This window comes from Thalassophryne amazonica, chromosome 9, assembly GCF_902500255.1.
Source record: "Thalassophryne amazonica chromosome 9, fThaAma1.1, whole genome shotgun sequence".
Taxonomy (NCBI): Eukaryota; Metazoa; Chordata; class Actinopteri; order Batrachoidiformes; family Batrachoididae; genus Thalassophryne; species Thalassophryne amazonica.
Genome location: NC_047111.1, coordinates 45177205 through 45202770, shown reverse-complemented (window position 1 = coordinate 45202770; position 25566 = coordinate 45177205). Strand labels below are relative to the sequence as shown.

Below are 25566 nucleotides of genomic sequence, written 5' to 3'. Positions count from 1 at the left end.
TCAAGTCTTCTTGAATATGATGCCACAAGCTTGGCGCGCCTATCTTTGGGCAGTTTTGCCCATTCCTCTTTGCAGCACCTTTCAAGCTCCATCAGGTTGGATGGGGAGCATTGGTGCACAACAATTTTCATATTTCTCCAGAGATGTTCAATTGGATTCAGGGCTGGGCTCTGGCTGGGCCACTCAAGGACATTCACAGAGTTGTCCTGAAGCCACTCCTTTGATATCTTGGCTGTGTGTTTAGGGTCATTGTCCTGCTGAATGATCAACCGTCACCCCAGTCTGAGGTCAAGAGCAATCTGAAGCAGGTTTTTATCTAGGATGTCTCTGTAGATTGCTGCATTCATCTTTCCCTCAATCCTGACTAGTCTCCCAGTTCCTGCTGCTGAAAAACATCCCAACAGCATGATGCTGCCACCACCATGCTTCACTGTAGGGATGGTGCCTGGTTTCCACCAAACATGACGCTTGGCATTCACGCCAAAGAGTTCAGTCTTTGTCTCATTAAACAAGAGAATTTTGTTTCTCATGGGGAGGTGATGGTCTAGTGGTTAAGGTGTTGGGCTTGAGACCAGAAGATCCTCGTTTCAAATCCCAGCCTGACTGGAAAATCACTAAGGGCCCTTGGGCATGGTCCTTAATCCCCTATTGCTCCTGGCGCCTTGTATGGCTGGACCCTCACATTGGGGTGAATATGAGGCATTATTTGTAAAGCACTTTAAGCGTCTGATGGAGATGGAAAAATGCTATATAAATGCAGTCCATTTATTTATTTCATGGTCTGAGAGTTCATCAGTTGCCTTTTGTCAAACTCCAGGTGGGCTGCCATGTACCTTTTCTAAGGAGTGGCTTCTGTCTGGCCACTCTACCATGCAGGCCTGATTGGTGGATTGCTGCAGAGATGGATGTCCTTCTGGAAGGTTCTCCTCTGTCCACAGAGGAATGCTGGAGCTCTGACAGAGTGACCATCGAGTTCTTGGCCACCTCCCTGACTAAGGCCCTTCTTCCCCAATTGCTCAGTTTCAATTGGGGGGGGGGGGGGGGGGGGGGGCAGCTCTAGGAATCCTGTTGGATCTGAACTTCTTCCATTTACAGATGATGGAGGCCACTGTGCTCACTGGAACCTTCAAAGTAGCAGAAATGTTTCTGTTCCCTTCCCCAGATTTGTGCCTCAAGACAATCCTGTCTCAGAGGTCTACAGACAATTCCTTTGACTTCATGCTTGGTTTGTGCTCTGACATGCACTGTCAACAGTGGGACCTTATATGTAGGCAGGTGTGTGCATGCAGGTGGACTCCTCTTAAACTGTAGAAACATCTCAAGGATGATCAGTGGAAACAGAATGCACCAGATATCAATTTTGAGCTTCATGGCAAAGGCTGTGAATACTTAGGTATATGTGATTTCTTTTTTTATAATAAATTTGCAAAAATCTAAAAACAAAAAAAACTTTTTTCAGTTTGTCATTATGGGGTGTTATGTATACATTTTTGAGGAGAAAATATTTATTTCATCCATTTTGCAATAAGGCTGCAACATAACAAAAGTGGAAAAAGTTCGGCACTGTGAATACTTTCCAGACGTACCGTAATATACTGTCCGTGTATATTTGTTGTATGTGTCTATTTGTGTGTATGTTTGTCATTCTGCTTGCCTTGATTTGCAGTGTTCTGCTTCTTTTCCTTTGTGTTATTCATGCTTTTCAATTGTCTCTCTCCCGTTTGTTTTTGCTGCTTCAGGGGCCTCTTTGGGTAAGATTTCTTGAGTAACTCCCTGTCTTTGTACTGTTTGGTTCAGTATCCATTTCCACACAGCAGGTAGTCAAACTCCCTCTCACACTGCTGACCTTCAGCAGCTACAGAACTATTGGACTGTATTTCTAGATTCTTAAAACATTTCTTCTCTGCCTCTTACAGCTGCAATAAATATTCCTGGTGTTTTTCCTCTAGTTAACATTTAATTTCTCCCATTTTGGGGGTCTGCCTTTGACATGCTCTTACTCAGACAAATTAAATCTGCATTAATGTCCAGCAATCTTTGGATTGTTATCGTGCCGAATTAAAGAGTGTTGTGGCCACAGGTGATTTTTAGAGATTTTGTTTTTGCTGAGCATCAGCTTGAACATACAAAGACTTGGACACTAGGTAATCGTAGCTTTCTTTAGTCCACATTTTCTTCATGTCATCATTTGAGGAGGTAAACACCAGCTCCCAGCATGTTTTTCATTGTACACAGTTCTTACACGATTAGCTGGGTCAAGTGTTTTCAGCCACTCAGCAGCTGGGACAGATTTGACTCCAGCAGGGTGAATTGGAAAACATGCAGGGTGCTGGTCCCTGATAGACTCGGAGGCAATATTTTGTTCATCTTTTATGCAAGTTAATTTGGTTCATCAGGTGTCTTCAAAAACTGCTAAGGTTTGTAGCCAAAAAAATAAACCATAGAGATAAAGGTGATAAAAATCATCAAATGGAAACTCCCTGTCGCAAGGGTGAGTTTCCTTCTCCGCCTCCTGGAAACCTTGTGAGTTTCTTATGTACAGCACAGACATCTCAGTGTGTGTGTCTCATTGAGCATCACGAGTCTTAAGGCCCAGTCATACGGTACACAGCGATCGCTGAACAAAGGGAAAAAGTCACAAATCGTCGAGCAAAAGTGGACGAATGAGCCAGCACTTTTCCCATCACCAAAAAGCCTCTGAGTGCAGAGCGCATAAAAGACCGAAACGAAACCGAAACGAACAACAGAAAACAAAGCGAATGGTGGTCTTGATGCTTTGCAGCTGCGAAAACTTGTTGTCTTGACAACAGGTTTGTCAGCGTGTGCAAGCACGTGCACATTGCAGCCAGAGACGGCTGCAACGTGTGTAAATAGTTAAAAACTCGCCCACACATGGACGAGTCACGTTCAGCTCGACGGATTTTTAGTTATTGATCCATTCAGATATAGTCAATGCGTCGGACTTGGGAGGTTGGACGAAGTTGGACTACAATCAAACAGAACGCTGACGGTACGGGAACTATGCAAACGATGAGGAACTGTCAAGACAGAAAGTAAAATGGATTACGGACAAATTGAAGTTGTCATCGGGATTCGTTCACATTTTTCAACAGTTTGAAAATTCTAAAGAAGCGCCATCTACAGGAACGAAGCTGGACAACGGTTAAATGATGTTTCCGAAAGTCAACGTAAGTCCAGATTTCTTGTTTCGTTTTGGCTTCGCTGTCTTTTGTTAGTGCCGTGTGACTGGGGCTTTAGGGGACTTTGGTCACATAAACAAGCTGTGTTATAATTTGTTTACACGTAGACAGTTTCAAAATACGAGGTCTGTGAGAAAAGTATCTGACCTTTTTATTATATGCAAAAAATATATGGATTTGATTCATATGTTTTTACGTCAGCCAAGCGTGAACCTTCGTGCGCATGCGTGAGTTTTTTCACACCTGTCGGTTGCGTCATTCGCCTGTGGGCAGGTTTGAGTGAGCACTGGTCCACCCCTCTCGTCGTTTTTTCATTGCGAGGAAATGGCGGAATGATTTGGGCTTTGTTCCATCAGAATTTTTTCAGAAACTGTTGGAGACAGGCAGCTGGAAACCATTCGAAAAATTTATCTGGCTCTCGGTGAAAATTTTACGGGCTTCACAGAGAATAAGGAGTGTTACTACAGCTTTAAGAACGGCCCACAATGGCGCACGGCGCGCCGCGCTCCGAGCCACCGAGAGGCAGAAACCACCACATCATTTCTAAATGGATGGGTGTGTGGAGCCGGGACCGTCGTGTGCAATTTCTCTGGTTATCACAAGAGCTGGACATCAGCCATTTTCTGGCAGATTTCACTTTTAACAAGAGATTTTGTCATGGAAAGCCGCGCGGAGGCTTCGCGCATCACGACGGATTCGCTGATGGAGCGAGACAAAGAACACCTCCGCTTTTGAGTGCCCAGCTCTCCACAGTTTCTCTTATACTCACTCGACTGGTAAGCCATTGAAAGCTGAGATAGGCATGTCCCAACTTGTCCTCTAACACTCCAAAACGGAGGTGTTCTTTGTCTCGCTCCATCAGCGAATCTGTCGTGACGCGCGAAGCCTCCGCGCGGCTTTCCATGACAAAATCTCTTGTTAAAAGTGAAATCTGCCGGAAAATGGCTGATGTCCAGCTCTTGTGATAACCAGAGAAATTGCACACGACGGTCCCGGCTCCACACAGCCATCCATTTAGAAATGATGCGGTGGTTTCTGCCTCTCGATGGCGACTCGGAGCTCGGCGCGCCGTGCACCATTGTGGGCCATCCTTAAAGCTGTAGTAACACTCCTTATTCTCTGTGAAGCCTGTAAAATTTTCACAGAAAGCCAGATAAATTTTTCAAATGGTTTCCAGCTGCCTGTCTCTAACAGTTTCTGAAAAAATTCTGATGGAACAAAGCCCAAATCATTCCGCCATTTCCTCACAATGAAAAAACGACGAGAGGGGTGGACCAGTGCTCACTCAAAGCCTGTCCACAGGCGAATGACGCAACCGACAGGCATGAAAAAACTCACGCATGCGCACGAAGGTTCAAGCTTGGCTGACGTAAAAACATATGAATCAAATCCATATATTTTTTGCATAAAATAAAAAGGTCGGATACTTTTCTCACAGACCTCGTACATCAGTCATAAAATTCTGTGACTAACCCCAGCTACTATATGTGCAGTAGTAAAAAGCTTATAACATATTTAGGAAAAATATGACCCTTTTTAAATGAGTGTCAGGTAACAAACTGTTCCATCGAAGATCTTTTATTAAAAAATAAACATAATTCAATGCTGTGCTGAGATGTATAAACTTCCATGGGGTGCTATAAAATTTAGAGAACACCATTTTACAGCAATATTGCTGATAGAGTATTTACGGTTTTACAGATGTTTAGCTAAAGTTACCTACATAGTAAGATCGATCAAGCTAAAAAACACTACATTAAAGACTTTATATTACATCATTGCTTTGATGCTAGGAATCAGAATTCACTTAAAATACTTTAATACAAAAACACAAAAGAGTTTTAACGTCTCTTTCACTTTGAGGTCGTACGTCCCTTGAAATGGCATAGTATAAAAACCACCAAAGAACTCTGAACCTCTGACATTTCATAATTTTTACGTGAAAGTAACTCCTACAGATTCTAGTATTCAACCCATGGTATTGTTTTGAGGTTGTATACATTTCAAAGCTGTAATTAATGGCATGGGTTAGAAAACTGTAGAGTGGTAGCACAGTTTTGTACCTGAGAAACTCCTTTTTCTGAAATACTAACAACCACATCACCTGAAACATGAGCACATAAAAATATGCTCAAGTTTTAGGTGATATGGTTTTCATTTCATTTTTATTTGTGGTGTGTCTTTAGGAACACAGTTTGACCCACAACCAACATCCAACCCAGTTTAAGCAAAAATTCCATATAGTTGTTGGACAATAAAAAATAACAATTTTCTGACTCCTTATATACATTTTTTTGATAAATAGACAGTTTATTTAAATCATGTAATTTTCATGTCTGAACTTTTTTCACTCACTCACTCACTCACTCCTCTTCAACATCTTACTCCAATTAAGGGTCACGGGGGCTGGAGACTATCCCAGGAGTCATAGGGTGTGAGGCGGGGTACACATTGGAGAGTGTCGCAGGACCACATATTTTGGCCACATTTGCATATTAACCCCACAGTCACAGGGAGAACATGCAAACTCCACACAGAAAGTTTACCAAATCAAAACCATTAAGATCATAAGTTGGTTGTCTTCCTGACATACTTATTTCATAACCTTTGATGTCATGAGGTGCTGAGTCTGTGTCCTGATGTGCGAAAATAATTAATCTTATTAAACAGCTTATTCCAGCAAATGTATCATTTGTGCCTCATGTAACCATCCATCAGCCTCAGACATATTTCTAAATCGCTCTCTGTTTACTTTCTCGCGACCACAAGCTTCAGTTATTTTTGCCTTTTATTTTCCTGTTGTTTATCCTTTGTTCTGCCTGCCATCTTTATTCCTTTCTGCCCTTTCTTCCATGCTCATGCTGTTGCAGTACCAATCGGCTGGTGACAGAAACCTACCCTGAAGAGGCTATAGATTACAAGAGAACACTGTCACTGAAAATCAATTACATCGAGATTAACAAAACCTCACTCTTGCATATTAAAATGTTCAGGGTCCATTCGAGGTTAGTATAACAAAAGTGGAATGAAGTGAAAGTAAAGGCTGTTTCAGAGCAGCTTGCTTCACTTTTTCTGTTGTTGTCGCAGTTACAGTTTTGGAACACTTAGCTATTTTTAGTCTGTACTGCTGTCATATTTATGTCTGCGTCAGTCCTCAGAAGAATTGGTTGTCTTTAGTTCGTTTCTCCAGCCAGTGGACAACCTATAAAGGCCAACATTTTCAGCAAGGATATTCTTTGTATGGCATAACAAACACCCGGCCTGTCTGTGGGTTTGTTTTGTCTCAGAAGACATGCCATTTGTATTGCACATGTACAGAAGGATGCACCTGTTGATGTGTTGATATTTCTGAGAGAGAGTAGACAGACAGGTACAGATGGAGACTGTGCCTTAAACCTGTGTTTGTGTCAAATTGTGGTCGTACAACGGAAATTACATGGAAAAAACTGATGCTGCTGTTAATTTCCGTTTCCTTCTGTGTGTTCATATTTTCTACAGTAGCTGTTTGTGTCTGTGAGCTTGTGTATTTCGTTCTCATTGTGCTGTGTCTGTGTAATTGTGTGTTCATATCTGTAAATGAGCACCTTATTGTTTAATGCCATTCATGAAACCACCTCATGGATGAGTTTCATCCGAGTCATTTCTGCATATTAAAATACAAATATACTGATATTGATGTTTTTGTGTTGTCATTCTGCAAGAGTAGACATTTAGATTAAATTTTCTCCAATATTTTTACACTGTCGTGAGCTCTGAGCACAAGGTAAAAGTAATATGTTTTTGCGTTAAATCCATTTAAAAAAATCCAAATCTCTTGAAAAATGTCTACTGCTGCAAAATAAAAACCTGAAAGTTGATTTTGAAAGATAAAGCTTATAAGTTATGCAGCAAATGTAATTTTTCTGTTTTCTTCTCTCTTCCATTTCATCCTCTTAATACCATCCTTTCTTTCTTCCATCCTCAATGTCTCGAAATCCATCATGTCACCATACCTACTTTTCTCCCTCCTTTCCTTCCCCATCTCCTCCTCCTTCCTCTGTTTTCATCTTACTGCACCTTCCTTCCTTCCTTCCTTCTTTCCTTCCTTGTCTCTGTAGTGACGGTGGCTTGGGTCAGTCTCAGGATGACAGCATTGTCGGCACCAAGCAGTGCCGCCACAGCGTGGCCATCATGCCCATACCCAGCAACCTGTCATCCAGTAGCCCCGACCTGCTGCAGCCCACCACCAACGTCCTGGACTTCTCCAACCCTGCAGGTGAGAGACACCTCAAAAATTAAATGAAAGAGAGTGAATCCTTACCCTTTTAAAATAGTTGTACACCCCTGCGCATTCTCCATGTAATGTGTAGTTGTGTTAGAAAGGGCGTCCGACATAAAACTTGTTCAGAATCAACATTCAGATCCGTATCAAGTCTACTGTGGTGACCCCACGCGAAAATGGAAGAAGCTGAAAGAACTTGCTTTTGTGCTGTGTAACGTGCTATTTCCTAATTAGAAGATATGTATTGTACATTTTGATTATTTTTCATTTTATTGCTTCACGTTCTGTATTGTGTTGTTTGCGATGCGCCGATAAATACAAAGTAGTTTTATTTTTGTCATTAATTTCAAAGTGTTAAGTTTATATTCAGGTTGTAGCCGATGATGTGACCAAGGTGAGTGCTTTCTAGCAGTGATTCATAGTGGATTTAATCATTGACTTTGTTGAAAACGTCATCTTTTACATTGTAGGATGCTAACGGTTAACAGCATGGCCGAACGGCTCCTGTGTGACAAGTATCAGTAATGATATGGCTTGTTGCACAGCTGATTGGAATAACAGATCATGTCTAAGAGGTGTGTTGCAGTGTTTCTGTTGACTAGGGTGACATCTTCTGCCACTCACACGCACACAAAGTCACAGAACCGCACACTTGAAGCCACTTCATGTATCGGATTGCTGTTACGAAATTCAGCTTCCCTCTTTCCTTGCATCCTTCCTCCCTTCTTTTTTGTTAAACTAAATACAAAATAGAATCAGAATTTATTGCCAAGTAAGTTCTCACATACAAGGAATTCGATCTGGTGTTATTGGTGCATAAACAACAATAAAATGGAGTGGAAAAAATACTTAATGTAAGTAATAAAAGAGTCAAATCAGCAAAACTATGTTCACTGTTAACTAAATATAATGTAGTGTCTTAACTAAAGCACTTCCTCTGCTGAATCACCTCTAAATTATTTACACATTATTCACTTTGTGTGTTTGTAGGAATCCGCTAGCTTAGCGCAGCTACTAGCTCTTAGCCGGTTTAGCATGGTGGCTTCTCCTGTCTCTCCCGCACTTTTCTGCTCTGGGTGTGAAATGTTTAGTTATTCCTCCGCCTCCTTTAGCAGTAATGGTACTTGTAATAAGTGTAGCTTATTCGTAGCTTTGGAGGCCAGGCTGGGCGAATTGGAGACTCGGCTCCGCACCGTGGAAAATTCTACAGCTAGCCAGGCCCCTGTAGTCGGTGCGGACCAAGGTAGCTTAGCCGCCGTTAGTTTCCCTCTGGCAGATCCCGAGCAGCCGGGAAAGCAGGCCGACTGGGTGACTGTGAGGAGGAAGCGTAGTTCTAAACAGAAGCCCTGTGTACACCGCCAACCCGTTCACATTTCTAACCGTTTTTCCCCACTCGACGACACACCCGCCGAGGATCAAACTCTGGTTATTGGCGACTCTGTTTTGAGAAATGTGAAGTTAGCGACACCAGCAACCATAGTCAATTGTCTTCCGGGGGCCAGAGCAGGCGACATTGAAGGAAATTTGAAACTGCTGGCTAAGGCTAAGCGTAAATTTGGTAAGATTGTAATTCACGTCAGCAGTAATGACACCCGGTTACGCCAATCGGAGGTCACTAAAATTAACATTGAATCGGTGTGTAACTTTGCAAAAACAATGTCGGACTCTGTAGTTTTCTCTGGGTCCCTCCCCAATCAGACCGGGAGTGACATGTTTAGCCGCATGTTCTCCTTGAATTGCTGGCTGTCTGAGTGGTGTCCAAAAAATGAGGTGGGCTTCATAGATAATTGGCAAAGCTTCTGGGGAAAACCTGGTCTTGTTAGGAGAGACGGCATCCATCCCACTTTGGATGGAGCAGCTCTCATTTCTAGAAATCTGGCCAATTTTCTTAAATCCTCCAAACCGTGACTATCCAGGGTTGGGACCAGGAAGCAGAGTTGTAGTCTTACACACCTCTCTGCAGCTTCTCTCCCCCTGCCATCCCCTCATTACCCCATCCCCGTAGAGACAGTGCCTGCTCCCAGACCACCAATAACCAGCAAAAATCTATTTAAGCATAAAAATTCAAAAAGAAAAAATAATATAGCACCTTCAACTGTTATTGTACTTGGCCCCACAAATCTTAGAAACATGGTGTCTAACCAGATCCTTACTCTGGATGGCATTACCCTGACCTCTAGTAATACTGTGAGAAATCTTGGAGTCATTTTTGATCAGGATGTCATTCAAAGTGCATATTAAACAAATATGTAGGACTGCTTTTTTGCATTTGCGCAATATCTCTAAAATTAGAAAGGTCTTGTCTCAGAGTGATGCTGAAAAACTAATTCATGCATTTATTTCCTCTAGGTTGGACTATTGTAATTCATTATTATCAGGTTGTCCTAAAAGTTCCCTGAAAAGCCTTCAGTTAATTCAAAATGCTGCAGCTAGAGTACTAACGGGGACTAGAAGGAGAGAGCATATCTCACCCATATTGGCCTCTCTTCATTGGCTTCCTGTTAATTCTAGAATAGAATTTAAAATTCTTCTTCTTACTTATAAGGTTTTGAATAATCAGGTCCCATCTTATCTTAGGGACCTCATAGTACCATATCACCCCAATAGAGCGCTTCGCTCTCAGACTGCAGGCTTACTTGTGGTTCCTAGGGTTCGTAAGAGTAGAATGGGAGGCACAGCCTTCAGCTTTCAGGCTCCTCTCCTGTGGAACCAGCTCCCAGTTCAGATCAGGGAGACAGACACCCTCTCTACTTTTAAGATTAGGCTTAAAACTTTCCTTTTTGCTAAAGCTTATAGTTAGGGCTGGATCAGGTGACCCTGAACCATCCCTTAGTTATGCTGCTATAGACTTAGACTGCTGGGGGGTTCCCATGATGCACTGAGTGTTTCTTTCTCTTTTTGCTCTGTATGCACCACTCTGCATTTAATCATTAGTGATTGATCTCTGCTCCCCTCCACAGCATGTCTTTTTCCTGGTTCTCTCCCTCAGCCCCAACCAGTCCCAGCAGAAGACTGCCCCTCCCTGAGCCTGGTTCTGCTGGAGGTTTCTTCCTGTTAAAAGGGAGTTTTTCCTTCCCACTGTCGCCAAGTGCTTGCTCACAGGGGGTCGTTTTGACCGTTGGGGTTTTTACGTAATTATTGTATGGCCTTGCCTTACAATATAAAGCGCCTTGGGGCAACTGTTTGTTGTGATTTGGCGCTATATAAATAAAATTGATTGAAATTGATTGATTGAATGGGACTGTGCAAAACCATGTGATTGGTGTGCAGATGTACAGTATCTTTCAGTGCAGGGGTGACCAATCTGTACTTTGTGGAGTGGGGGGTGGGGGGGAAGGGTAAATGGGGGGTCTCTGGCATTATTTATTCGTCTAACTGCAGTTGGAAAGAAGCTGTTTTTGTGTCTTGCGTTTTTAGGCCAACATATTCATTTCAGAAATATTGTTCCTTGTTTGTTCTTTTTGTGTGTTTTTTTATTGATTAGAGAAACTGCAAAAAACAAAAAACAAAAGAAAACCTAATTGGTCAAGAATCAGCATGACTGAGACAAAGCATGTTCATGCACACCAGTACTCAACTTACTCAATGTAAGATTAGTAAACTGTGTAATCAGTTGGCAGAAAATTAAACAATATTAAGGAAAAAACAAACATTTGCTGCTTTCAGCTTCTCAAATATGAGGATTTGCCAATTTGTCCATCTGTTTACAATTCCAACTGCCTACTGCTGTTCCATTTACAAAAATGAAGGGCCCTTTTTCAAATGGTTCATTACTTGAATATATCCAAGAATATATCAGGGAAGTATTAAAGCTCAAGCAGTTCAAAATGCTGTTTTTTGTTTGTTTTTTACCTGTTTTCTTCGGTCAAAAGTTACCATCGTATCACTTAAGATTTGAAGCTGCTTAAAATCATAAGCAATTTGGTGAAAAAAAAAAAAACAATAACAAAAACATGCTCCTGTTTTTGACCTACATTTTTAGGCTCAGATTTTTAGGTTCTTCAAAATTTAGGAAGTCAAAAAAAAAAAAATTGTGTTTCTTCTTTACTTCAATCAATACGTCAGTGGTTGCAAACATTAGCATGGCACAATGGCATTGTGACTTTCACATTAAAAGTAATAATTGTGAAGGTGCACCTACTTTGGCATTAAATTGCTTTTATTGTGAAGGACATTCAGGAACTTGAGTGAGGAGCAGTAGCTTTTCACATTTTACTTACTGCAGCAACAGACACAGGCAGGCTGCTCAGTGGCAGAAGAAGCTCGTCTCTGTTTGGAAAATATGACAGTGACAAAGAGTTGCAGCAGCTAAGAAAATATCGCAGCCAAAAAGTAGCATACAGCGGTGCTGCTACACTGTCATACTTATGGCCAGTCCCAACTTGAACATAAACTCTTACTCATGACACTTTTCATCCTGTCTTCTTGAAATAACAACGCTTAAATCCACTTCTGCTGACAAAGGAGTACTCATGGTGACTGGACGTTTCAGGCCGAGCTCTATACTTACACACACGCACACACACACACACACACACACACTCCTGAGTCATTTTGAAGTGGCACAAATCTACTATAAACTCATATACTAGGTCTGACAAGGAGTAACCTCCTGAACTTACAGACATATGTCTTTTTTGAGGTTTTGAGTCTGTAATTATTTAAACTATCCCAGGAACTCCCTGTGGATTTGTGGCTGTTGGGGAGAATGAGCGAAGGAAAGATTTAGGTGGGAGGCAAAATGGAAAGGTGAAAGAGCGCAAGATCATATATGTGGCTGTGATTTATCTTACGCACACGCGTGCGCACACAGACATAAATGTCATGTTAAACAGTAGTAGAAACACACACCAAACATACCACATTAATCATCCAGCATTAGCTCGTGTTTCCTTTCAGCGATCCAGCTCTTTGGCCACCCATTAGCTTTTCTAACAGAATGAGGAACAGCCTGCTTAAATACAACCCCCCCCCCCCTTTTTTTTTCCCCCAGATGTTCTGTGAAGTTGTAATAGTTCACAATCCATATGAAATATTACATTGGAGCCATGAATACATCAGTATCTTTTCCAGGGCCTGTCCAGGTTTATTTTCACAATTTCTAATATGCCTGGTTACAGAGGGCTGATTTGTTTTGAAGTTGGAGAAGAGGGATGGAACGTTGGATAGATTGCTTGATGAATGTGTGGATTATACTATGCAGGGGTTTGCACAAACACTTCACCCTTTTTGTGTCATTAACTCCATATTTTATTCACACAGCAGCATGCCAGAATGTAGCAGAAGTTTGAAAGGGCTGCAGAGACCTGATTTTTTTTTCTTTTTCTTTTTCTTTCTTTCTTTGAATATTAATTTATTTATTTATGGCGGCAGTCGTGGTGATTTGTGTTGATCTCCAAAATAAAGCTATACCTTTTAACTCTTCCACTACTGATGCCTTTCCCTCTCTTGATTGGTTGGACTGTTTGGTGGCACAGCTCATTCACCATTTTGTGACACAACATAAAGTCATGCCAGTAGAAAGAACATGCCATTCCTGTCTTTTTTGTTTTTCTTAAATAAACCAGTGCCAACTCCTTTGTTGGCCAACCACAGGTTTTTTCCCAGTATTGTTAGCGGCTCCATGGTAGTTTCCAGTGCAGAGCTCCTGAGAGAAGATGACTAGCTTCCTTTTTGCACCCCCTACTGGTGGGGTGGGGGCAGAAAAGGAATCTGAGGATAATACTAGGTGTAGTTAAGACATGTTCTCTCAAGTCTTCTTCAGACTATTTCTCTAGAGTTTGTGTCATAAGGAGGGTGGCAGTTTTTCTTATGTCTTTGTGTGTTCTTTATGACATACATTGAATTGTTTGTTAAAATTGAAGCCTTTTTGATGTTTCTGCTTATATTTTGCGTCATTTGCGTCATGCGTTGTTATTTTTGGTGTTGCAGAGAGGAAAGACTTGTTGTATTGTCGATATTTATATGAAAGTCTCATGTGGTAAACTGTGCTTCCTTCAAAACCTCTTAGTTACCATATTACCATATCAGCTCTTGATCTCGGGATTTTTGTGCATTGTTGTAATATACCTTTGACTATTGTGATTTATTTTTTCATTTGTTGTTTATTTCGGTTAGTGATTTGATTTGTGGGAAAGCCCTGCCTTATATAAATAGGTCTGTTATTAATTACTAGTATAAGTCGCAGGACCTCCCAAATTAGTAAAAAAAAAAAAAAAAACAACAAAAAACGCAACTTCTACAATGCAACTTCTACTCTAAATACAGCATATGTTTCTATGTATGCTGCACTGCTGTCAGGTCCTTCTTATTTTTATGAGTGATACACTCTATTTTTTTTTTCTCTGTTTTCTGTTTCTTTTTTACTTACCTCTCACTTGTCCCACTATTTCTTCCTTCCTCCTTCCTCCTGGGATTTTACACAGATGCTCTTTTGCAAACGTAATGAGTCACACTCAGCTTCTGTGGTTCCCCATGAACAAATTGAGTATAAACTCCACTGATCTTCTTGCCCTCTCTTTTGCCGTGTTTATAACTACTGTGTTGTCTTTTTGCACATCTTCCACTCTGTTATGCTCACTGTTTTGTTGCTCTTTTTTCTTCCTGCTTTCCAAGCCTTGGGATTGTACTGTAAGTATACATACCTACGTTATTTCTGCTGTTTTCCAAGTTTCCCTTTTTGTACCTCCCCATACCTCATATGTTATGGGTTGATGCTAACTATCCTCTTTGACTGTTTATGTGTCTGTCCTACTGATTGGTGGAGTTGAGATGTGTTGCCTGCCTTACACGTTTTAAAGCTGTAGGAAAAAGTCTTAGTTTTTGAGAATAAACGTTTATTTAACTGCATCCTTCCCACTTCATTAACATATGCGGGGATGCTATAAGAATGGGAACAACTTGGGAGGAAATGGTATATTTGCTTAAAATACAAATAAAAGTGCTGCATGCGAAAATACAACACATTGAGGTTTACAGTGGTTTACAGACTTAGCTACAGTTTGCCAGAAGGCACACGAGAGACTCGAGCAGAGATTTCATTTAATTTCTGTCAACAACAGGCTTCTGTTTCACTCTACCATGAGTGGTGAAGCAGCAGACAGTATCATCAGTCAAACCACTGAGACTTACTTCTTGCAAAGTTGTCATGGGTCTTGGTTCCATCTTATTAGCTCCCCTCATTAGTCTCCTCAGTGCAGTTATTCAAGAGGGCCTACTGTAGACATATTTAATTTATCTGTCTTCTGATTTGTCTAAAGCTAGCTGACCATAAAAGTGATACTTTGGATGTTATGTTAAACGTTAGGCACATTTTAAGTTTCATATTTTATTTTATTCTGTGATGATTTTCTTAAAAAATAATAATAATAATCAGCTATATTTTTTCAGATGGCACATGGCTGACTGTAGCCTACATTCGATCTCTTTCCTTGTAAGTAAATTCTTTTCTGTGCTGCTCCACCATGAAGCTGTGAGTGGTGTAACAGACAAAAGCTGCATGATGGACAGTTTCTCCAAACACAGCTGCAGAAGCCTGTAAATCTGTCAGAGTTGTCTGTGCAACCTTTGTAGCACAATCAAAGACCCCTGAGCAGAGAACCCCACTGCTGGTAAAAGCTCAAAGCCTTTCTTTTTTTCAGTTAGAACAATTGACTAGTTGGCACACTCTATACACCAACCAAGTGTGAGTGAGAGCAACTGTTCCATTAACTGTGTCTGTGATGGAATTAGCAGACTGGTTAACAAGATTAAATGACTGAGAGTCAGCACAGTTAGCAATCGTAAATGGTGAAGAGTTCAAAAGTCAGCATAAAAGCAGAGTGTGCAGCAGGAGTATGTGATGAGTTGTTAAAATATTGTTGGTGATATGTTTGAACATATCTTTGAGTCACTGATGTATACACAGCCTTCTGAAAACCACCTTTAAAGTCTTCAGGCTCAAAGTAGGTATTTTTACTTGAGAGTTCCTTTAATGTTAGGTGTAATTGGGAAAACAGGAAACACATTTCTGCATGTATTGTCATTTATTTATTGATTTATAGATGTACTTATTTTCTGTTTGAGACCTGCTGTCTTGCTCTTACTTTGCTCTGCTGACCTCTCTGAATGTAAAATCATCCATCCCTGCCTCTCTCTGCTCTAAATGTGGTAGCATGATCCAGCACTGCGATGGAGTGACAGGGAACTGGTAAGGAGGTGGAGGAGGAGAAGGGTTTTGGAAAGTAGGCCCCGTGTAAATGTCTACATTGCCATGAGTCAATATGTTAATTATACAGAAACACAAAGGAGGGGTAGGAGTGGAGGGGGTGTGCACCATGTTTGCAGATGAGTTCATATCGTTCTCTGTCTGTCTGTGCTTAGTGTATGTAGGGGAGGGCAAAAAGAAAAGGGAGCCAAATGCTTCACCAAGGCCGTTGAAATCCTTCTGGAGGAAAACAGTGGGGCATTTTGACCTGTCGCATGCATGCATTTTGGCCTGTGTGTTTATATGCGTGTGCATATAAACACATATTTGAACAAACCTCATCTCTCAAGAAAGTACTGTTGCTGTTTTTATTACTCATAACTGCGCTGATCCACATCAAACACCCAGACAGGCATTGCACCTATGTGACAACTTCATCTCTGCTGTTATTCCCTCCATTTGTCACCATGCAGTGTTCATGATTTTTAAAGCTCTTTGGCTGCCTATGCTTAATGGGCCATACCTCCCTCCTTACACAAATGCTGGGATCTTTAATGCAGCATTTTACTCTATGAGAACATTTTCATTATTTAATACACATCGTACCACACAGTGCTTGCGCTCACTGCCAGCTGCTCCAGCATTTAACACTATTAATTACATGCCGCTCTCCGAGAAGATGCATCACCTCTGCCAGGGTACTCTTAATACTGCCATCCAACAGACAAACAGTCAGAATTCTTATATGTCCAAAAGGTCTTGGTGGCAACATAACGCAAGAAAGCTGAATTAGCAGATAAAAGGAAGAGGTGTCTCATAGGGCTAAATAAACTGAAGCAGCAGATAAATATTGTGAGACAGCTTTGGATCACCACCAAAATTCACCTCTCCAGTGATTTCATCAACAATATGTGACAGACTCCTTGACCTACTGATGACAGATGATTCACCAAACACATTGGTTACCACCTAATTGTTTAACTGGCACACACACAAACTGTGATGTTGGCAGGCCCTGGGACATGGGTTAGTGCAAGAAAGTAAAAATACTCATTTGAATTAAAATCCAAATGCCATAAAAACTTTGGTAAAGAAGCCAAAATTACATTCAGGACATGGTGCCAAATCAAAATTGAATTGTAAACACTGTAAAAACATTTGATTGCTCATGTACCCAGAGTCGCTGTTCATCAGAGAAATAATACTGTTGTCTTCTTATTATTTTGTTGTTGTTCTTCCTCTTCTTCTTCCTTGTCTTGTTGGTCATCTTCTTCTTCTTGTTATTGTTGTGTGCATAGTTCTTTCTTTAATTAGATGAGATGATTTGTGTTTGCTGGAACCAATATGTCAAAATCTGTGGTAAGCACTAATTAAGCTCCTATTGTCATTGACCAGTGTCACTTTAGTACTGGTTTGTTTTTGCTTTACAGTGATGCCTCACATTCACCCATTCACACACGGACTCGCTTACCAGTGTCAGCATGCGGCCATGCAAGGCACAGAACTGCACAGCTTGGAGATTTATACTTAGTGATTTTCCAATCTGACAGGGATTTGAAACAAGGATCCTCTGGTCTCAGACTTACTGCTTCAACCTTTAGACTGTTACCATCCCAAAACTTAAATTTAATTACTTCTCTAAACTTGTTGTTGGAGCAATATCCATATATTGTTATTTTTATTTAGTGTTTATTTCAGTTCTCATTACTTGTCACTTGCGATAGACTGGCATCCTGTCCAGGGTGTACCCTGCCTCACACCCCATGACTGCTGGGATAGGCTCCCGTGACCCTTGATTGGAGTAAGTGAGTATAGAAAATGGATAGATGGATTGCTTGTCACCATAACGACTACCTGTGCTGCACATTTAAATGATACGTTAGAAGGTTTAATTGGCAGGGGTGGTTGCCAAGTGGTTAGTGCTCTTGCTTTCCCGGTTCAAACCCCACCCCTCCCCGTTTCTCCATGCAGTTGGAGTTGCATTGGGAGGTGCACCTGCCTAAAAAATTGAGCCAAATAAACATACATGTGGTGACTCCAAGTGAAAACAAGGGCGCAGCCGGAGGGATTCACCAACAATAGGTTTAATTACAGCAGTAATGTCAAGTAACTCGGTGTGTTTAATTGTAGACACTTTTACATAGAATACATAGACACATACAAATGTTTGACGATAAGTCTAAAATGGTGTGTAGCTGATTCAGAAATTGGTCTTACAAAAACAAATGCAAGAGGCCAGCTGATTCAGAAATTGGTCTTACAAAAACAAATGCAAGAGGCCATCTCTTAAAAGGTGAAACATTGTGTTGTGATGTGGATGCAAATGGTCTTTATTGAGTTCTGTTAGTGGAAAATGTGCAAGAGAAGATTTTCCATATTTGGTCCAAAGTTGTTTTGTTCATTTATGAATAGGACAACTTGAAAATTAAGATGCTTTAGAGTAAGGCTGATCTTTGGAGCAGAACCACAAAAGGTGATGGAGTCATTGAATAGTGAACTTTATTTAAGTAGTGCTTTTCACAGACAAGTGGGTCAAGTGTTGTTGTTGTAGTAATGTGATACATAAAGGTAAAAACTAAACCTAGAACAAATAAAAACAATTCAGTGACAATTCAGTATTCTTTTAGTACTTTTCTAGTTACAATTACTTTCATTGCATTATTGAAATTTTGTATAGTATGCATCTCAACATCATGTAACACTGCATAAATGTAATCTTCATTTAACTTTTTGTATTTTCCTCTTCCCTTTCTCTTTGTCTTGCAGACATCCCAGACCAGGTGATCCGTGTGTTCAAAGCTGATCAACAGAGTTGCTACATCATCATCAGTAAGGACACAACTGCCAAAGATGTGGTAGCCCATACTGTCAATGAGTTTGGCCTCCTTGCATCGCCAGAAACATATTCCCTCTGTGAGGTATCAGTCAGCCCAGAAGGGGTCATAAAACAGCGCCGCCTGCCTGACCAGCTCTCCAAACTGGCCGATCGTATTCAACTTAACGGCAGGTAAGAGATACAACGTTTCTACTGATGTGGAACATTATTACATTCTAAGAAACGGGAATATCTACGAAATGTCAAATTGTTGGCATCTACCATATTTTTTGACATGTAAATCATATCGGAATATAAGTCGCACCTGCCAAGAAATGGCTCTTGAAGAAAAAACCATGATGCTTTTCTCTTCAAGAGCCATAAATACACTCTGGTCATAAAGACACTCTGGTATTTGGAAAATACACTGTGCATCCTTGAATCACCTACTTTGTCATGCCCACAAAGTGTACTGTGAAGACCACAGGTCTACATACAGATAAAAAAAAACACATGGAAAGTCTTGATCAGGCACAGTCCAAGGCACCTGGGTCTACTCTGAGTACACCCTATAGAGCGCATGGTTGCTGGGCAAGAAAAAAATAAAAAGTTGATGGTATATAGTAGTGACACACTGGGTGTACAACAGGGCCCTTAGATTTTTTGGAATGATAAGCCTGTTGCTTTTGCAACAGAACATATTTGAAGCATGTGGTTTCCAAAGTCTCCCAGTCTGTGGAACATCAATTGGTTTGTTTGATGTAGGACATTCTGTTCAAGATGAAAGTTACTTTGATATGAAAGACATTTGGATCACAGGCTATGGAGTTGAAGTAGTCTCCCTGTCAGGTTTTATCTCTTTGTCTCTCACTTCTGGTCTCGACTGACATTAATATTTTATCCTCTGTCAGGGGTGTGGGCCTCAGCAGGCAGCATGGTGTGGCTGAAAATATTCACATGTGTGCTGGCAGTACAGTTCAACCTGAAGGTTCTGTAATCACAAGGCCAATTCATTAGACCATAGGTTTAGAGATGGTGTGAATACCACATTTTCCTATGGACAAATACCGAGAAGAGAGCAGAGAACAGGTGAACAGGTGTCTTGAATACCTGAGTACTGACCAACAAAAACGTTACTTCAACCTAACCTTACCCCCAGAGCAAGCATACAGGCGACAGTGTAAGAAAAAACTCCCTCTGATGATTTGAGGAAGAAACCTCAAGCAGACCAGACTCAAAAGGGTGACCCTCTGCTTGGGCCATGCTACTGACACAATTTATAAAACAATTCACAAAATGAATACACAGCAAATGTTGCCGGTGCACAGGGCAGGAGGGTTACAGAAACAGACACCACACCTACAGTGGGGAAAATAAATATTTGACCCCCTGTCAGTTTTGCAGGTTTTCCCACCTACACAGAATGGAGAGGTCTGCAATTTTTATTGTAGGTACACTTCAACTGTGAGAGACAGAATCTAAAAAAAAATCCAGAAAATCACATTGTATGTTTTTTTTTTTTTTTATAATTTGCATTTTATTGCATGAAATAAGTATTTGTTCCCCTAGAAAAACAGCTTAACAATTGGTACAAAAACATTTGTCTGCCATTACAGAGGTCAGACGTTTCCTGTAGTTCTTGACCAAGTTTTCACACACTGCAACAGGGATTTTGGTCCACTCCTCCATACAGATCTTCTCCAAATCTTTCACGTTTGGAGTTTCAGCTCCCTCCAAAGATTTTCTATTGAGTTCAGGTCTGGAGACTAGCCAGGCCACTCCAAGACCTTGAAATGCTTCTTATGGACCCCCTCCTTAGTTGCCCTGGCTGTGTGTTTGGGGTCATTGTCATGCTGGAAAACCCAGCCATGACCCATCTTCAATACACCTACTGAGGGAAGGAGGTTGTTTGCCAAAATCTTGCAGTACATGACCCCATCCATCCTCCCTTCAATACGGTGCAGTCGTCCTGTCCCCTTTGCAGATGAACACCCCCAGAGTATGATGTTTCCACCCCCATGCTTCATGGTTGGGATGGTTTTCTTGGGGTTGTTCTCATCCTCTAAACATGGTAAGTGGAGTTAATTCCAAAAAGCTCTATTCTGGTCTCATCTGACCACATGACCTTCTCCCATGCCTTCTCTGGATCATCCAGATGTCACTGGTGAACTTCAAACGGGTCTGGACATGTGCTGGCTTGAGCAGGGGGACCTTGCTGCCCTGCAGGATTTTAAACCATGACAGCATCATGTGTTACTAATGTAATCTTTGTGACTGTGGTCCCAGCTCTCTTCAGGCCATTGACCAGGTTCTCCTGTGTAGTTCTGAGCTTTCTCAGAATCATCTTTACCCCACAAAGTGAGATCTTGCATGGAATCCCAGACCGAGGGAGATTGACAGTCATCTTGTGTTTCTTCCACTTTCTAATAAATAATCATAACAGTTGTTGTCTTCTACCAAGCTGCTTGCCTGTTGTCCTGTAGTCCATCCCAGCCTTGTGCAGGTCTACAGTTTTGTCCCTAGTGTCCTTAGACAGCTCTTTGGTCTTGGCTATGGTGGACAGGTTGGAGTGTGATTGATTGAGTGTGTGAACAGGTGTCTTTTATACAGGTAACAAGTTCAAACAGGTGCAATTAATACAGGTAAAGAGTGCAGAATAAGAGGGCTTCTTAAAGAAAAATTAACAGGTCTGTGAGAGCCAGAATTCTTGCTAGTTGGTAGGGGATCAAATACTTATTTTATGCAATAAAATGCAAATTAATTATTTAAAAATCATACAATGTTATTTTCTGGATTTTTTTTTTTTAGATTCTGTCTCTCACAGTTGAAGTGTACCTACGATAAAAATTACAGACCTCTCCATTCTTTGTAGGTGGGAAAACCTGCAAAACTGACAGGGGGTCAAATACTCATTTTCCCCACTGTATCTCTTCATGGAGCCACACCTCAAACAGAGAGAAACAGAATCAGGCATCAGAAAGACAACAAATACAGTATAATGTGTCAGCATTAAGCAACAAGAAAAACAGAAGAAATACTAAGGTGATCGCTGGCCACGAGCCCTAAGCTTCACTAAAAGACCCAGAATTTAGATAAAGTTGAGGCTGTGGCACACTCTGTTTCCTAATAAACGTAGGGTTTAATTATGTCAACTAAGTAGGGAGGTGCCAGTCCGTGAGCAATTTTATAGGTTAGTAGCAGAACCTTAAAATCTGATCTCACAGGGACAGGAGGCCAGTGAAGAGATGCCAAAATGGGTGTAATGTGGTTGAACTTTCTGCTTCCTGTCAAAAGTCTGGCAGAAGAATTTTGAACAAATTGGAGACCCCTAATAATAGACTGTAGTAAACCAGAAAATAGAACATTCCAGTAGTCCAGTCTAGAGACAAACGAATGAATCAGAGACAAATGCATGAATCAGGGTTCAGCATCAGCCATAGACAGGATGGGATGAATCTTCACTATATTTCACAGGTGAAAGAAAGCAGTCCTCATAATATCTCTAATGTGGAGGCCAAAGTCCAATGTAGGATCAAAAATTACCCCAAGGTTCCTCACTTTGTCAGTGTGATGTATGACACACAAGCCTAGGCTAAGCGTTAGCTAGTCAAATTGATGCCGATGTCTCACTGGACCAAGAGTCAGCCCCTGGATCATTTCAGTCTTATTAGTGTTTAAAAGTAGGAAGTTGCTAGACATCAAGCTTTTCACTGATGCAAGGCAGTCTTCTAAGGATTTTATGTGCATGAGATTACCAGCAGTTATCAGCATGTATAACTGAGTATCACCAGCATCGCAGTGAAAGGTAACCCCAAAACACAGCAGTATGTGCCCAAGGGGTGCTATATAAAGGGAGAAAAGCAGGGAGCCTAAGAAGGACCCCGGTGGAACCCCAAATTTCAGGTCACTAAGGTTAAACGTAGTGTTATTGTACAAAACACAGTGAGAACGACTGGTCAAGTATAACGTCAACCATGCAAGGGCACTCCCAATAATCCCAAAATGATTCTTCAGCCTAGTGAGTAGAATATGATGATCCACGGTATCAAACGAAGCACTAACAGCACCAGAACCGTAGTAGTGTCCAAAACCATTGCAAGCAGAAAATCATTCACCACTTTAGTGAGAGCTTTTCTCTATGGAATCATATTTTCTAAAAGCTTGTGCTGTTTCAGTTGCTTTGCATTCACTTCTTGACAATTTTGCAGAGCCAAGATGATCTGATTTACTTTTGTTCATGTAGTTTACATTTTTTTCTAACTGGCCTCTTCTACCATGTGTACAGTAACAAGTACATGATAGCTTCAGGACAGTCTTTGTGACTTTATATATATATATATTCCTAGCCCTGATAACCATTTCCTAACACAAAACATGTGCACATGTATACAGTCATGCACTTTTCTTATGTTGGCTTGACTCAGATTCAGGTGCATTTATGAATTGAGTCATTGACCTTTGTAAATGGAACTATAAGCATACAGGTATGTGCACTTATGTGCACCCACACATGCTGCTGGCAGCTTGCACACACTTAGAAAAACTCTTGGGCTACAGTAACACACTCCATGTGATGCTGGAAAAAGTTTTGTCCACCTGAGGATTTATCTGTTTCTTCTGTCATGCATATTTTACATTGTCGAATGCTTAAGAAGAAGAATGCTTATGGCACTTTTACTATCATATTGGCTACAACAGAATAAAAAGGTGCAACTTAGATAACAGTCATAAGATGTTTGTTAAAAATTCTGATTCATACAACCCAATTTTTGAAATGATATTATATATATTTGAAGGTAAAAAAAAAATCCCCATATTTTACTACATTTTGGGTAAATTTGGGAATAACCCTGTTATGTCTGATGATTTACAGACGCTCATGCTGGATTTTACAGTCGCGAATTGAGTTTTAAAAAGGAGTTTGCAACCATAATCCAGCATGAACATCCGCAAATTATCAGACACAACAGGGTTCTTCCCATTGTAATCCAATTCCATCGTTTGCACGGTTTATTTTTCTGTAAGTAATTCGGTCGATGAATCGTTGTCAAAGGGTGTGGTCAGGTCATCAAAGCTTAATGTAGCAGCGTGTTCATGTCAAACTGGAAATTCTATGAGCAGACCCACAGATTTCTCCATCTCGTCAGCTGCTTTGAGTTAAATCCACAGTAAATCCATCAATCAATCCAGTTAAATCCAATAAAACCACGCATTTCAGCATTGCACTAGTTTCTGTCTCTCTCAGTTGACAGCCCCATTAGTGACACAGGGTGCGAAGTAGCACATCAAATGTGAAACGGTTTTAATATTTTGTCACCGTCCACACGATATTTTATGGTCTGAAATCTCACGCGATTAACCAGTCAAATTTGCAGAAATAAATGTAATTTGATTAGAATATTGGATATGTTGCATGTTAAGAATTTTTTTTTTAAATTTAGGTACATTAAAAGAGCATAAAACCTAGGGGTGGGACAATGGAGAAAAAGCTTGAGCAATATATCGATCTCAGCCATGTATGAATTGACTGCAGTGCTACCATCATTAATGAAGTCCAGAAATTCTGCTCTGGTCAGTTTTCGCAAAAAAAAAGTAGTCTGCTTTGTATTTTAATTTTAGCTTAAAATTTTGAATTTTAGCATCAAAACACCTGAACAGCCAAATATGTATGCGGGTCTGGTTCATTCACACATGCCGCACACAGCATGCAGGGAAAAAGAAGAGGAAATAAATGTCATTTTGACATCAACATTAAAGAATTAACACCTTTTACTGGGCTTTCTATGACTAGGAAAGACATCGTACACACATGGAAAATATAACCATTTCAGAAACTGAAAAGTGTCACAGACTGCTGTTGTGCTACAAGAAGTCACGTTCTGCATTCCAGTTATGCCGAATACCGACTAAGGTCTGTGACATGGGTCTGGACTATACCCAAGGCAAAGCTGATGGTAATATTCTTAAGTTTGTATATTATAAAATGTTCAGTTAGAGATGTGCTTTGGAGGTACAGCTGACAGCTATATCAGCTCATGTAGCCTGGAGCACGTGGAATTGAACCCTGGTCTATATAGATAGTATGACCCCTATTACATATATCCACCTGCTCTTATTGGACTGGTGAATGAAAGTCTAGCAGAGGACAAAAATACATGGGTGCGCAGTTGATTCCTTACATCAGAACACACACAAGCTATCTAAGCCACTTCCAATTACCGTCTGTTCAGCATCTGTTCCATTATACACTCATTTTGTCCATCATTGTTTTCTGGTAACTTACTTTGTGTGAAATTTACTAGTATTTCTTTCTTAGTATCATTCTGCTTGCGGATACCCTTTACACTCTCAGTTACTCTTGTCACTTACAGAGTGTAATTTAGTGCTACATCTGTTCTAACACTGTGCCCCCCCCAAACTCCCCTTCTGCTGGAGGGTTTGCCTGCTGTTTGTCTGAGGGCCATGATATGCAGCATTACTAGACTGGGCACTTTACTGCACCATTAGAGAGCAGGTGGGAGTTGGGGTTGGCTTTACAAATTTGGATGAACGTTACGAGGGAAGAAAAATGTTCTGCTGTTGGAAGCTGTCCCAGAAAAATGTTGAAGATTAGGCCTAAAGAGAGATGACTTTCTTTCTCATCTCTCTTTCTCTCTCTGTTTGTTTTCCTGTCTGTCTGTGTGTCATCATCTCTCTCTCCTCTCTCTCTCGCTCTATATATATATATATATATATATATATATATATATATATATATATATATATATATATAGTAAAACTCGCATATAATGGATTCAGGTGGACCAGCAAATTTTGTCCATTATAATCAAAATCTGTTATATAAATATATATAAAATGGACAAAATCCATTATATGTATAAAATGGACAAAAATCTGTTCATGTTTATAATGGATTAGTTACAGTCAGGATACGCTGAACGATCTACGTGGGAATCCCCAGCACCAATTAGGCTTATGTATTTCCTTGATTAAACGCCTAATGTGGAATCTGGACCTGCATCATTTAATGCCTGAGTCAGAACTTTGTCTGAAAAAAATGAATGCCTGCCTTAAATAAGTGCCAGACATTATGTACATTAAAAGT

General features: G+C 40.7%; 1 protein-coding gene across 1 annotated transcript in view; it reads left to right on the top strand.

Moving 5' to 3' along the window:
• Positions 1-25566, top strand: part of rapgef6 (Rap guanine nucleotide exchange factor (GEF) 6) — a 217466-nt gene that overhangs the window by 143921 nt on the left and 47979 nt on the right. The window contains 3 exon segments of the mRNA XM_034177980.1: positions 7298-7455; positions 14077-14091; positions 18413-18653. Of these exon segments, the coding sequence (XP_034033871.1) occupies positions 7298-7455; positions 14077-14091; positions 18413-18653 (414 nt within the window).